Source organism: Manis pentadactyla, chromosome 8 (genome assembly GCF_030020395.1).
Source record: "Manis pentadactyla isolate mManPen7 chromosome 8, mManPen7.hap1, whole genome shotgun sequence".
NCBI lineage: Eukaryota > Metazoa > Chordata > Mammalia > Pholidota > Manidae > Manis > Manis pentadactyla.
Genome location: NC_080026.1, coordinates 68,165,470 through 68,178,432, shown reverse-complemented (window position 1 = coordinate 68,178,432; position 12,963 = coordinate 68,165,470). Strand labels below are relative to the sequence as shown.

Genomic DNA, 12,963 nt, shown 5'->3' with positions numbered 1-12,963 from the left:
TTTTGCTGAGAGTTTTTATCATGAATGGATGTTGAACTTTGTCAAATGCTTTTTCAGCATCTATGGAGATGATCATGTGGTTTCTGTCTTTCTTTTTGTTGATGTGGTGGATGATGTTGATGGACTTTCGAATGTTGTACCATCCTTGCATCCCTGGGATGAATCCCACTTGGTCATGGTGTACGATGGTTTTGATGTATTTTTGAATTCGGTTTGCTAAAATTTTGTTGAGTATTTTTGCGTCTACGTTCATCAGGGATATTGGTCTATAGTTTTCTTTTTTGGTGGTGTCTTTGCCTGGTTTTGGTATTAGGGTGATGTTAGCTTCATAGAATGAGTTTGGGAGTATCCCCTCCTCTTCTATTTCTTGGAAAACTTTAAGGAGAATGGGTATTATGTCTTCCCTGTATGTCTGATAAAATTCCGAGGTAAATCCATCTGGCCCGGGGGTTTTGTTCTTTGGTAGTTTTTTGATTACCGCTTCAATTTCGTTGCTGGTAATTGGTCTGTTTAGATTTTCTGTTTCTTTTTGGGTCAGTCTTGGAAGGTTGTATTTTTCTAGGAAGTTGTCCATTTCTCCTAGGTTTCCCAGCTTGTTAGCATATAGGTTTTCATAGTAGTCTCTAATAATTCTTTGTATTTCTGCGGGATCTGTTGTGATTTTTCCTTTCTCATTTCTGATACTGTTGATTTGTGTTGACTCTCTTTTCCTCTTAATAAGTCTGGCTAGAGGCTTATCTATTTTGTTTATTTTCTCGAAGAACCAGCTCTTGGTTTCATTGATTTTTGCTATTGTTTTATTCTTCTCAATTTTATTTATTTCTTCTCTGATCTTTATTATGTCCCTCCTTCTGCTGACCTTAGGCCTCATTTGTTCTTCTTTTTCCAATTTTGATAGTTGTGACATTAGACCGTTCATTTGGGATTGCTCTTCCTTTTTTAAATATGCTTGGAGTGCTATATACTTTCCTCTTAAGACTGCTTTTGCTGCGTCCCACAGAAGTTGGGGCTTAGTGTTGTTGTTGTCATTTGTTTCCATATATTGCTGGATCTCCATTTTGATTTGGTCATTGATCCATTGATTATTTAGGAGCGTGTTGTTTAGCCTCCATGTGTTTGTGAGCCTTTTTGCTTTCTTTGAACAGTTTATTTCTAGTTTAATGCCTTTGTGGTCTGAAAAGTTGGTTGGTAGGATTTCAATCTTTTGGAATTTACTGAGGCTCTTTTTGTGTCCTAGTATGTGGTCTATTCTGGAGAATGTTCCATGTGCACTTGAGAAGAACGTGTATCCTGTTGCTTTTGGATGTAGAGTTCTGTAGATGTCTATTAGGTCCATCTGTTCTAGTGTGTTGTTCAGTGCCTCTGTGTCCTTACTTATTTTCTGTCTGGTGGATCTGTCCTTTGGAGTGAGTGGTGTGTTGAAGTCTCCTAGAATGAATGCATTGCATTCTATTTCCTCCTTTAGTTCTGTTAATATTTGTTTCAGGTATGTTGGTGCTCCTGTATTGGGTGCATATATATTTATAATGGTTATATCCTCTTGATGGACTGAGCCCTTTATCATTATGTAATGTCCTTCTTTGTCTTTTTTTACTTTCTTTATTTTGAAGTCTGTTTTGTCTGATACCAGAATTGCAACACCTGCTTTCTTCTCTCTGTTGTTTGCTTGAAATATCTTTTTCCATCCCTTGACTTTAAGTCTGTGCGCGTCTTTGGGTTTGAGGTGAGTCTCTTGTAAGCAGCATATGGATGGATCTTGCTTTTTTATCCATTCTATTACTCTGTGTCTTTTGATTGGTGCATTCAGTCCATTTACATTTAGGGTGATTATTGAAAGGTATGAATTTATTGCCATTGCAGGCTTTAAGTTTGTGGTTACCAAAGGTTTAGGGTTAGCTTCTTTACTGTTTTACTGTCTAACTTAACTCGCTTGTTGAGCTATTATAAACACAATCTGATGATTCTTTATTTCTCTCCCTTCTTATTCCTCCTCCTCCCTTCTTCATATGTTGGGTGTTTTGTTGTGTGCTCTTTTTAGGAGTGCTCCCATCTAGAGCAGTCCCTGTAGGATGCCCTGTAGAGGTGGTTTGTGGGAGGCAAATTCCCTCAACTTTTGCTTGTCTGGGAATTGTTTAATCCCTCCTTCATATTTAAATGATATTCGTGCTGGATACAGTAGTCTTGGTTCGAGGCCCTTCTGTTTCATTGCATTAAGTATATCATGCCATTCTCTTCTGGCCTGTAGGGTTTCTGTTGAGAAGTCTGATGATAGCCTGATGGGTTTTCCTTTGTAGGTAACCTTTTTTTTCTCTCTGGCTGCTTGTAATACTTTGTCCTTGTCTTTGATCTTTGCCATTTTAATTATTATGTGTCTTGGTGTTGCCCTCCTTGGATCCCTTGTCATGGGAGTTCTGTGTACCTCTGTGGTCTGAGAGGCCATTTCTTCCCCTAGTTTGGGGAAATTTTCAGCAATTATTTCTTCAAAGACATTTTCTATCCCCTTTTCTCTCTCTACTTCTTCTGGAATGCCTATGATTCTTAAATTATTTCTTTTATATTGATCACTCAGCTCTCTTAAAATTCTTTCATTCCTGGAGATCCTTTTATCTCTCTCTGCATCAGCTTCTCTGCGTTCCTGTTCTCTGTTTTCTAGTCCATTAATGGTCTCTTGCATCTCGTCCATTCTGTTTTGAAGTCCTTCCAGAGCTTGTTTTATTTCTGAATTCTCCTTCCTTAGTTCTTGCATATTTCTCTGCAAGTCCATCAGCATGGTTATGACTTTTGTTTTGAATTCTTTTTCAGGTAGACTGGCTAAATCTATCTCCCCAGATTCCTTCTCAGGGGAAGATGTAGCAGATGCCGAAGCTGTCTGGGTTAGTCTTGTCTGAATCATATTTTTTTGCCTTTTCATGTTGACAGGTGCTATTGACTGTCAGCTGGGAGGGCCAAAATTTTCACTTACTACTGGCCTTTCTTTACTGGGGCAACTGCGACCCCTAGTGGCTTGTGTTGGGTAATTGCGTGTAGAGTGGGTCTTTGTGTCTTGCCTGGCCGGAAGGGAGAAATTTCCCTTTCTGTGGGCGGAATTTGTCTCAGGCTGCTTCTCTGCTTTCGCAGCGCCCGGTGGGGTGATGGATGGGGGGGCTGCTTGACTGTTTGCCTCCGTGAGGGGTCTCAGAGCTGTTGCCCAGGGGGTTAGTGCACCCGGTTTTCCCTGTAATTTCCAGCTGCTGTACTGTGACCTGGGTTGTTTCCGTCAAGCTGTTAAGTCCCTGTCCCTTTAAGACTTTCAAAAAAGCCCCCGCTTTTCTTTGTCACAGGGGCATCAGCTTCAGCACCCGCTCTGAGGTCTACCCCCTGTTCTCCCAGTATCCAGGGCCCCCTGGGCATATACTGTGTCTGCGCTCTGGCCCGGATGGCTGGGGCTGGGTGTTCGGCAGTCCTGGGCTCCGTCTCCCTCCCGCTCTGCCTATTGTTCTCCCGCCGGGAGCTGGGGGGAGGGGCGCTCGCGTCCCGCAGGGCCGGGGCTTGTATCTTACCCCTTTCACCAGTCGCTGGGTTCTCGCTGGTGTAGCTGCAGTCTGGCCACTGTCCTGCGTCTTCTGGTCTCTCTTTTAGGGCTAGTTGTGTTTGTTGTATTTTCAAAAGTATATATGTTTTTGGGAGGAGATTCCCACTGTCCTACTCACGCCGCCATGTTGGCTCCGCCTCTGGTTCTGCTATTTAAGTGTGATTTTGGACAAGAGACCAAGGCTTCCTAAGCCCCCTTTTCCTCATCAGTGAATAATGCCGAAGACCACTGCTATGTAGATGACCAGAGCTAATCTCTGTAAAGCACCTAGCACCAGCTCTGTACCTGCTGATACAAGCTCAGGAAACAGTCATTACTCTTAATTGTACAAGACTACTACTAAGAGGGCATTTGAGAAAGGCTGACAGTCCACGTGCAAGAGCACCACATCCTGAAGGAGACGCCTGCTCATCCTACATCCAGGATGTTTCCACGCCCATGGAGCCTTTCCTTTGTACTGGAGAAGAGAGGACAGTAGAAGAGGAAGGAAATCTGGGCGGGCAGCTGACCCAGCGTCTGTGACCTGTGCAGCTCTACAGCCTGTGTTCAAGCATCTTCCCTCCGAGGCAGTTAGGAACTGATGAAACAACCCAAGAGGACCTGCAAGACTCTGTACTGAACATCTGTCCTGCAGAGCCCAGCTGCCATAGTGTGGCAAGAGCCGGGGAGGAGCCAGTCTCCTGTTTCTCTAAGGTCTTCAGGAATTCTGCTGCTCTCAGGAACTCGAAGCTTCGAGAGATTCCAGGTTCGGCCTACCTGGTGTGATGTTGGTATTGCTGGCAGGCAGTAATGCTTCTCGGTCAGTCTTTAAGGGCTCTGACCATAGGAGGATGGACAGGGAGAATGGGGAGGATGCCCCATGAGGACTAGGGCTGCCAGACTGGCATGTGGACATAGGGAGGACCCCTAGGAGCTTCACAGAAATAACCCTGGTGAGGTGGGGGCAGTATTCTGAAGGGCCTAGTTTCTAGAATCAGGTGCAGATGGTTTCAGTGACTATAATTTGATCAATAAAGTAAGTGAGCTTATTTTGTAGCAACAGGCTGATGATCTGGGGACATCTGTGTGACACTATGAAATTGTGGAAATGTACCTTTTTAGCTGAATGAGGTCCACTCATTCATTTGTTAATCAATAATTTACTTATTCATTCTCTTAATAACACATGTTCTGAATATAGTATATGTGCCAGGCCCTCTTTAGATGTTAGGGATACAGGCTCTAACAAGCCAGAAGAAAAGAAGAAAGAGAAAAAGGACAAAATTCCTCCCTCAAGTTGCTAATAGCAGAAGCCAGAGACTAACAATGGCTTCATTCTAAAGGCAAATGGCCCTGTTTACAGATGTCTCTGAATGAAGGCACTTCCCTTAAAATTCCATGGTCTAAGCTCTAAATAGATAAAGTTCCCAAGAGCATGACAACTGGATTTAAAACTATATACCTTTTAAACATTAATTAAACAGAAGAGAACAAAACGTTAACTAAACACAACAAAATTAAACATTAATCAAACAGAATGTGAAAGATATTAGCCTAGATATCATGTCACTATATATGGACTCAGATACCTTAAATGGTGATAACATTTATTGAGGGCTTTACTATGTGCTAGGCACAGTTCTGAGAACTTTACATGTAAAAACTGGAGGAGACGCCTGCTCATCCTATCTCCAGGATGTCCCCTGCTGTGCTCACATGGAACAAGGAGATCAGGAAAACCCTATGAGGCAGGTGCTATTACTATCCCCAGTTTATAAATTAAGGCACAGAAAAATAGAGTAACTTGCCCAATGTCACAAAACCAGTAAAAAACATTCTCAAACTCTAAGCCCAGGACACTTGGGCTCCAGAGTCTATGCCCTTACCCCTCTGGTCATACTATCTAATCAATCTGAGTAATGCGCATCTTTACTCTGTGATTTTTTTTTTAAAGGGCAGCCTAAGGTATTAAAATATCAGATCCCAGAAATCCTCTAGACCTTGTTCCCTCTCCCCAAATTTCTGTGTTCACAGAAGCAGCTGAACACTGTGCCTGCTCACTGACATGACCCTGAGACTGCTATGCTACACTCCTCTTCCATGGCCCCTTCCCTCCTGCTGTCCCCTCCCCTCCTGCTGTCCCCTCATGCTCACCACGAAGCTTTCTTTGCCAGAAGTGGAGGCCAGAACATCCACTCCTGCCTCAGCAGTAGCCCCAGGACATTTCATGAAGGCTGCACCCTCCAAGACCCATGGACGGCCTCTGATCCTACAGAAGGAGGCATGCAGAGGCCAAGAGAAGTACAAGTTCTTGGCTTGCTCCCTCCACTTTCCTTCAAAAGTTATCATGGGAATTCCCTCATGAATGGGTTCTCTATTGCACTGCATCTATGTATGCATTGTTTTGTACACATATGCATATATGACTATATGTAAGAGGAAATGACCACTTCTCCAAGGTTTAATAGGAGGCCTTGAATCATTGACTAGGGGAAAGGAATGGGGATTATATCCTCATTTCTATAACAAAAACATTTGTCATTCTCAGCACTGAGATGCTAGGAATACAGGGCTGAAAACATAAGCCCAAAGCACACTATCTCAAGGGATTAGGTAGGAATTCAAGATGTGTAGCCTTCTCTTTGTAAATAATAATAATAATAATAATAGAGTCATACAATTTTATGTAGGTTCTTTTCCTTCTGGGTATGGCTCTTGTGACTCTGCTTTCCAACAGTCACTCCGACATGACACATGAGCCCCGGCTGGCAGCAAGTCTCCTGTTCCTCATTGCTGACGGCCCCAGGCTCTTAGGAGCACTGACTGCTCATGGGAACACAGACACCCATAAGTAGACTCTAAACATGAACAAAGCTCTCATTGCCCCAAAGGACAGCTCTCCTGAACATCACACTTACAGCATCTCATTGGGAGTTTGCCAATACAAAGAAGAGTAACACTTTCTGAACAATGGGAGACACAGAATACTGCAAACCAGACATTGAGGGGGAGCAATGGAATTAGAACCTCTTTTGCATGAAGTGCCTCCACTGCCTGCTGGGTGGGTGGTGTTGGAAAAGTCATGGTAACTTTCTGGGCTTCAGTTTCTTCAGGAATGCAAAGGGGTAGAATTCTATCTTTCTCCAATGGGATAACACATGTGAACTCTTATATGTAAATGTTACATGTAAGCACATAAATGTTATAGAGCTATATAGATGGAAAGAGTAGCATTTATTAATTTGCAGCCACTACATATAATCTATACAATTAATTGGATAGGACAAAGCTGCACTGACATCAGCTCCATGAAGATAAGAATGTGTCTTGCTGATAATTGCTGGGAACACAGTAGGGGCACAATTAATACTTCTTGAATAAATGGGTCAAGCCAAGTTGAGCTGCCACAGAGGGTTTGGTTAGTGGCTAGAGGCCCACACCATTCCCCCTGGCCTGGACTGTTCAGCCACTATCTCCCTTTCCACCATTCTCCTCATCCCCCTCAGCATTTCTGTGTCCTGGGCCGTCCTCACAGACAGCTATGTGGTCCCTGCAGGAGCCGTCCCTGTGCTGCGGGACTGCATGAGGGCACCTGAGGGCTTTTCTGTGTAGAGGACAGCAGTGCAGGCCCCACTCCCTGCAGCTGCCGGGGGCCTGGGCTGCCCAGACGTAGGCACCCACAGGCACTGCGAGCAGCACAGTGTACAGAACGACCGTGACGTGCAGCAGGCGCTCCCGGTCCTCCAGCCCTCCCTGGGCTCTGCCGGTCACAAAGACCACACACTGGCCCTGGTGGGGGGACTGGCAGCCCAGGCTGAGGCATGCCTCATATTTCGTGCCAGGGAGGAGGTCATCCACGGTGTATGTGTTGATTCCAGGGCCCATGTGGACCACCTCCTTCTTGAGGGCTTCATCTGATGCAATATAGAGGGTGAACCACTTCTCCTCAGGGGTGTCGGCCACCGCAAACCACTCCAGCAGGATCCCATGCACTGTCTACTTGACAACCCACAGGTCAATGTAGGCGTTGCCCTCGGAGAGGGACAAAAGAGAATGAGTTGCAGACGGGGCCTGGGCAGGTTGGACGTGGAGGGAGATGATAAGGGTGCTCCTGCCAATGGAGTTGGAGGCCACACAGGTGTAATTGCCCCTGTCTACCAGGTGGGCAGCAGGTATGACCAGCCCTGATAGAGCAGTATCTTCCGCAGTAGATATGGTCAACACTGGGGGGAGAGAAAAAACAACAGCTCTGATAGACATTTCTCTGATGGACAGCTGGAGAGTGTCCAGCAAGGCCAGTTTTTCACCAAAAGGTGGTGACCATTTATTAAGCATGTACTTGGTGCCAGGTATTTGCCTCTCAGCAAAGGAAGTACCCAATTTTTTATACATAGGAAGTTGAAGATTGGAGCAATTAAGCAATTTGCCCATAGCGAGTTTTTCGGGGGTAGCAATAAATCTAGAATCTTGTTCTTCTGTCTGTGGAGATCACATTCTTTCAATTACACTAGATGTTTCTACCAAACTACCTTGGCCTTTCTGAAATAAGACCATGGCTTCCAGGAGATCTCTCAAAACTGTGTGATTGTGCAATATTATTGTGAGCTTCAAGAAGTGACATTTTACCTCCCAGATGTGGAGGGTCTCAGAGCCTGCAACTAAATGTCCGGGTTCTATCCCTTACTAAGTATATGGTCTTGGACAAGTTTCTTAGATTCTCTTGGCCTCAATTATTTCATCAGTCAAATGGGATGACAACAGTACTCATCTGTAAGTTTGATAGTAAGTGCTCAGTGTTAGCTGTTATTATTACTGAGATAATATAGATAACACGATACCAAAGAGACTGACTATAAAGCATCATAAGGACAACATCTGAATGTATTTCATTGTTCTTAAAGAGGCTACAACAATAAAATCTGTATTTCTCCTTCATTTTTATTTAACCTCAAGCCAGTAAGGTGTGATCAAAATGATAGAAAAAAGTCAAATTTGCATTAATTAGGTATTTTTTAATCATCCAGAGGTTTGTCACCATGCATAGCAAATATCTGGGTGACTGGCTATATTTCTCAAGTTTTACAAAGATATTTCTAGCTGTTTTCTAGACAGCTTCACAATACCCATAGGGAAGCCATGCCTGGCTTCGTGTCCCAACCGTGAAGGATGGCATTAAAGGTGATTCCATATAAAGATAAGATATGGAAGTAGAGTACAGAGATCCATGGAGTGAAAGGCAGGTTTGAATCCTAGTCATGGTGCCCATGGAAGTCATTTCCACTCCCTGGGTCCCAATATTACAACTTCAGGCCAGTAAGTTCTGATCAACACAGTGGTAGGAAGCATAAAATTCAATTGATATCTAGGACTTCCCAACCATGACTGCTGTTAAGAATTAGCTGGGGGTTGGGGGTGGAAGGAAGATACTTGTTAAAATACATATTCTCAAGCCTTCCCCTGGAGTCCCTAAATTCAAATCTCCAGGGCATGAAACTGAACTTCTTATTTCACACAAGCACCTTATGTGAGTCTGTTCAGACAAATTTAGGAAATAAGTAATATATAATCTCTAGAATAGTCCTAGTCAGAAATTCTATGATTTAAAAACACAGGGTATAGTGCTTTGCATCTAGGAGTCTCTCAAAGAATATATTTGTTCATATACAATTCTATAGTATTTATACAATATGTTAAGTAAACTCCAATATATATATTTACGTATTTATATAATATATAGGGAGAGATCTGTATGCAACCATTTAAAATAGTGCCAGTATTTTAATAATGCCAGTGAAACACTATCTTGGAATCTCTGTCGTGAGTATAATTCAGGCCTATCCCAATCTCACCTGAACCCTTCCTTCTTGACTGACCCAGTCTAGAACCTCTCTGTTGAAGACAGGGTTACTGTGGATCTCCCCATCCCTCCAGATACAGTGAGAGGGTGCATGTAGCTTACCAAAAATTCTCTCCACATGCTCAGGGGATAAATCCATGTAATGGTTGGTAAGGGTCTGGCCTGTGCCAGACATTGCAGGGTCACGTTCTGTCCCACGTGGATGGTGACGTTGACACTGGGGGTTGAGATCTGTGGCTTTACACAAGCACTGAGCTCAGTTTCATGAAAGAGCTGCCCTGCCTTGGAGACAGGGCCTCGGCACATCAGGTACAGATTCACCAGGATGATGGGGAGGCTGATGGACTTTACAAACTGGACAAGTCCTCTTAGGCAACAGTCACATAGCCAGGGGTTGTTGTGCAGTGCCAGCACCAGGCTGGAAAGAACTTTCACCCCAGAGCCATGCTGCTGGAGTTTCTGGTAGGCTGGCCAGTTCAAAAAGACACTCTTGGATACAACTGTAAGCCTATTGGATGATAGATCAAGGTAGGTCAGGTTGACCAACTACTGAAGAGCCATCTCAGGGAGTACATCAATCCTGTTGTGTTTGAGATCCAAGATCCTCAGGAGCTGCATAGCACGGAAAGCTGCCCATGGCACTGAACAGAGTTTGTTCCCTTCCAGCCTCAGTTCTTTCAGTTCTGACAGGTGGTCCAGGGCTCCTGGGTGGATCACTGTGACATTATTAAAATTGAGCCAAAGGTATTCCAAGGTGCTCATGTTGATGAAAAGCCCCAGGGGCAGTTCATATAGGGGCGTATTTTCAATTCTCACTTGCTTGAACTCTTCAGGAAGGTTACCTGGAATCTTTCCCAAAGAGGTAGACATGCACAGCAAAGTCCTGCACAAGAAACCAGAAAAGCTTTTAGATGAACATCAGAGATCTGGGAAGTGGGATCAGGCTTATCCTGGCATTACATACATGAATTAGAAGAAAAATTACATTATTCACTTGAGATAGAAGAGTGACCCATTTTGGTAAAAGTGCACAGTTTATCAAAGTTCAGCACCAACTAGAATGAGTATCACAGAGATTCATGGACTTCCTGACAAATCTGTGCCTGCTCCCACTCCACATCATCCCCAAAGCAACCTTCTGGCATTTTGCTAGCACAGCACACCTGCCAAAACTCTCTTCTGAGCAGGTACATACTGGCAGACAGGGTGGCTGAGCTGCATGCGAATCCAGAAAGACCAGAACTAGCAGGAAATAGTGAGAAACTGCAGCCATATTCCTCTTTAAATAAACTACCTTGCAAGATTTGAATAAGTATATTCCAAGCTTTCAAATGGTAAATCCTATTATTTGTAATCCATGGCAATGTAGGTCAGCATAGCAGTGGCAAAGCCCCTGGACACTCTGAGGTCTGTCATGGCCCAGCTCACAAGCTCAATAAGAACCCATGAAGAGGGATTGCTTAAGTCAGAAAATTCATGCTTTGTCTGGTTCTTGAGTCTGGAAAGCAAACTCGAAGCTAGATGTCCAGTTCAGTGCTGATACTGCTTCCCTCAGTCACAAAAGATAAGAGAGACAAGAAGGTGATGAAACAAGAAGTCTGTTCTGAGCACCGTGGTTCAGGTGATTTGGCCAGAATCCATTTAATACTTTAGCAATGACAATTGGCTCCTGAAACCTAGAGTTTTCAACCATTTTCTAAAAGTGAATGCAGATGATGGGTAACAAAGTAATTCTGGGACCATTCCTATCAGTGCCTCTCTCTCCAACACTTTGCCTGGTGGATTCTTTCCTCTACTATAATAAAATGGCTTTCTCTGTCTCTTGAATGACCAGAGTCAGAGAAGAATCATGGTGCAGAGGTTAAATGATGAGGTGGTGCTTTCTGATTAAACCAAAATATGTTTATCTTGGATCTCACAAGTTTTCCTGAATGCTTTTTATCATATTTTCACATGATAAAAATGAAAAGCCTACATTTTAAAGTGAGATATATGTGACTTTGGATAATTTCCCTGACACTCTTCTTTCATTTGACATATTTACTTGTCATCTGCTCTAAGCCACACTCTTGCTGGGTGCAAGGAATGCACTGGTGAGTCAAACTGTTCCCATGGGGTCTTCTCTCTAGCTTATGCTTCCTAGTCTTGAAATCTTTGAAGGTCATTTAACTTCTAGGAGTCTTCCCTGCAAAGTAAGGAAATTATCAAATGCTTCATAGTGTTTCTAGGAAATTTTGAGATTATGTAAAATAAAGTACCTAGTATATAGGAGGTGACCAATACATTTTAATTCACCTCCTATACCAACAGACTCTTTAAAAGCAGCAAAATCTATTTCCTTATTACTTGGAGTACTTCCTAACAAATATTGAAATTCCATGGGTCACCCTAAGACTCACGATACAAAAAGGCCTCAGGGAAGAAAATCCGCTTAGTCACTAACCGGAGACTGGGAAAATGGGTCACCAACTAATCTGATTACACTCCAGGCTTTCTGTCCAAGCCAGATATATTTGCTGGATTTCCAGACAGTCTAATCTATGATCTGGCTACATCTCTGAAGTTCTTCTCAATGTAAAAATCAAAACAAGGAGAGCGCAATGGGCACAAAGCTTGTGGTAGACATGGAGATAACTGCCTAGACCCCCTTCAAAGAATGAGTTGATGCTCAGCTGCAAGAGGTGCTTGCACAAGGTCATGCCCTCCCCAAGACAGCCCACACGTAGAGAGGGTGGTGGGCACATGGGCCCAGCCAGTTTGGTGGACTGATGGTGAACAACTCTGATGGGTCATTCTCACTCCAGAGTCCCCCACCACCACCAGGTTGGACAAGATTTTGTCAGGCTTGTTTCTTGCAAAAATGTGAGTCAGTCCATGGGTATCACAAACTACTACTGAATTATCGTCTTACCCCAAAATGCAAGGGCCTAAAGAGCCCTCAACCCCCACAATTTTTTCCCTGTTCATCCCATGCCATACTCTTCAAATAAATCCAGCTGAGCTCAACCTTCCAGTGGTTTGTGGCATGCTTGAGAACACTCACTGGCATTTCATCTCTGGAATCACCCAGACCCCTCCTGCACGGCTCCATTTCCTCTCCAGAACCCTCATCCTCTGGTTTCTTTATTTGGCATATGGGATTGGGAGTGGCTATGTTGTCACTTAAGGCAGGAGACAAAAGCAACTAAAGTTAGCTTGGATCATGTCATTTATTTTAAATAACCAATGGTTAAGTAGTGTTCCTAAACTCAAGAGAGTTAGCAACAAAGGGATGGGGCCTGAGAACATTCCACCCCTCTCCCTTCCTGCAGGAGACTTTTAGGAACGTGGCTCTTAGAGTTATTGGTAAAGACAGAGTCATGGGACAGGAGTTACTCTGTTATAAAATAATTAGATATAAATTCCTTCTTGGTGGCAGTACCCTGGTTTATCTTAATAGAATCTTAAAAAGAAAGTTTCCTATTGATTAAATTGGAAAATGCCACCCTAATGTTAGTGGAACATTGGGATAGCTCAAGCTGAGGACTAGGCGACCTATCGGGAAGCAGGCATACTA

At 43.6% G+C, this 12,963-nt stretch overlaps 2 protein-coding genes across 2 annotated transcripts in view; one reads left to right on the top strand and one right to left on the bottom strand.

The window, feature by feature from the left end:
- Positions 1-5,678, top strand: part of CDHR1 (cadherin related family member 1) — a 31,210-nt gene extending 25,532 nt beyond the window's left edge. The window contains exon 17 of the mRNA XM_036883958.2: positions 5,585-5,678. Within this exon, the coding sequence (XP_036739853.2) occupies positions 5,585-5,614 (30 nt within the window). The 3' untranslated portion in view covers positions 5,615-5,678. The remainder of the gene's footprint in view (positions 1-5,584) is intronic.
- Positions 5,679-6,638: 960 nt separating this feature from the next.
- Positions 6,639-10,680, bottom strand: LRIT2 (leucine rich repeat, Ig-like and transmembrane domains 2). The gene is given in 3 exon segments (XM_057505845.1): positions 6,639-7,776; positions 9,512-10,290; positions 10,571-10,680. Coding segments are annotated over 3 exon segments (1,653 nt in total). The 3' UTR covers positions 6,639-7,012.
- Between the last annotated feature and the right edge of the window lie 2,283 nt (positions 10,681-12,963).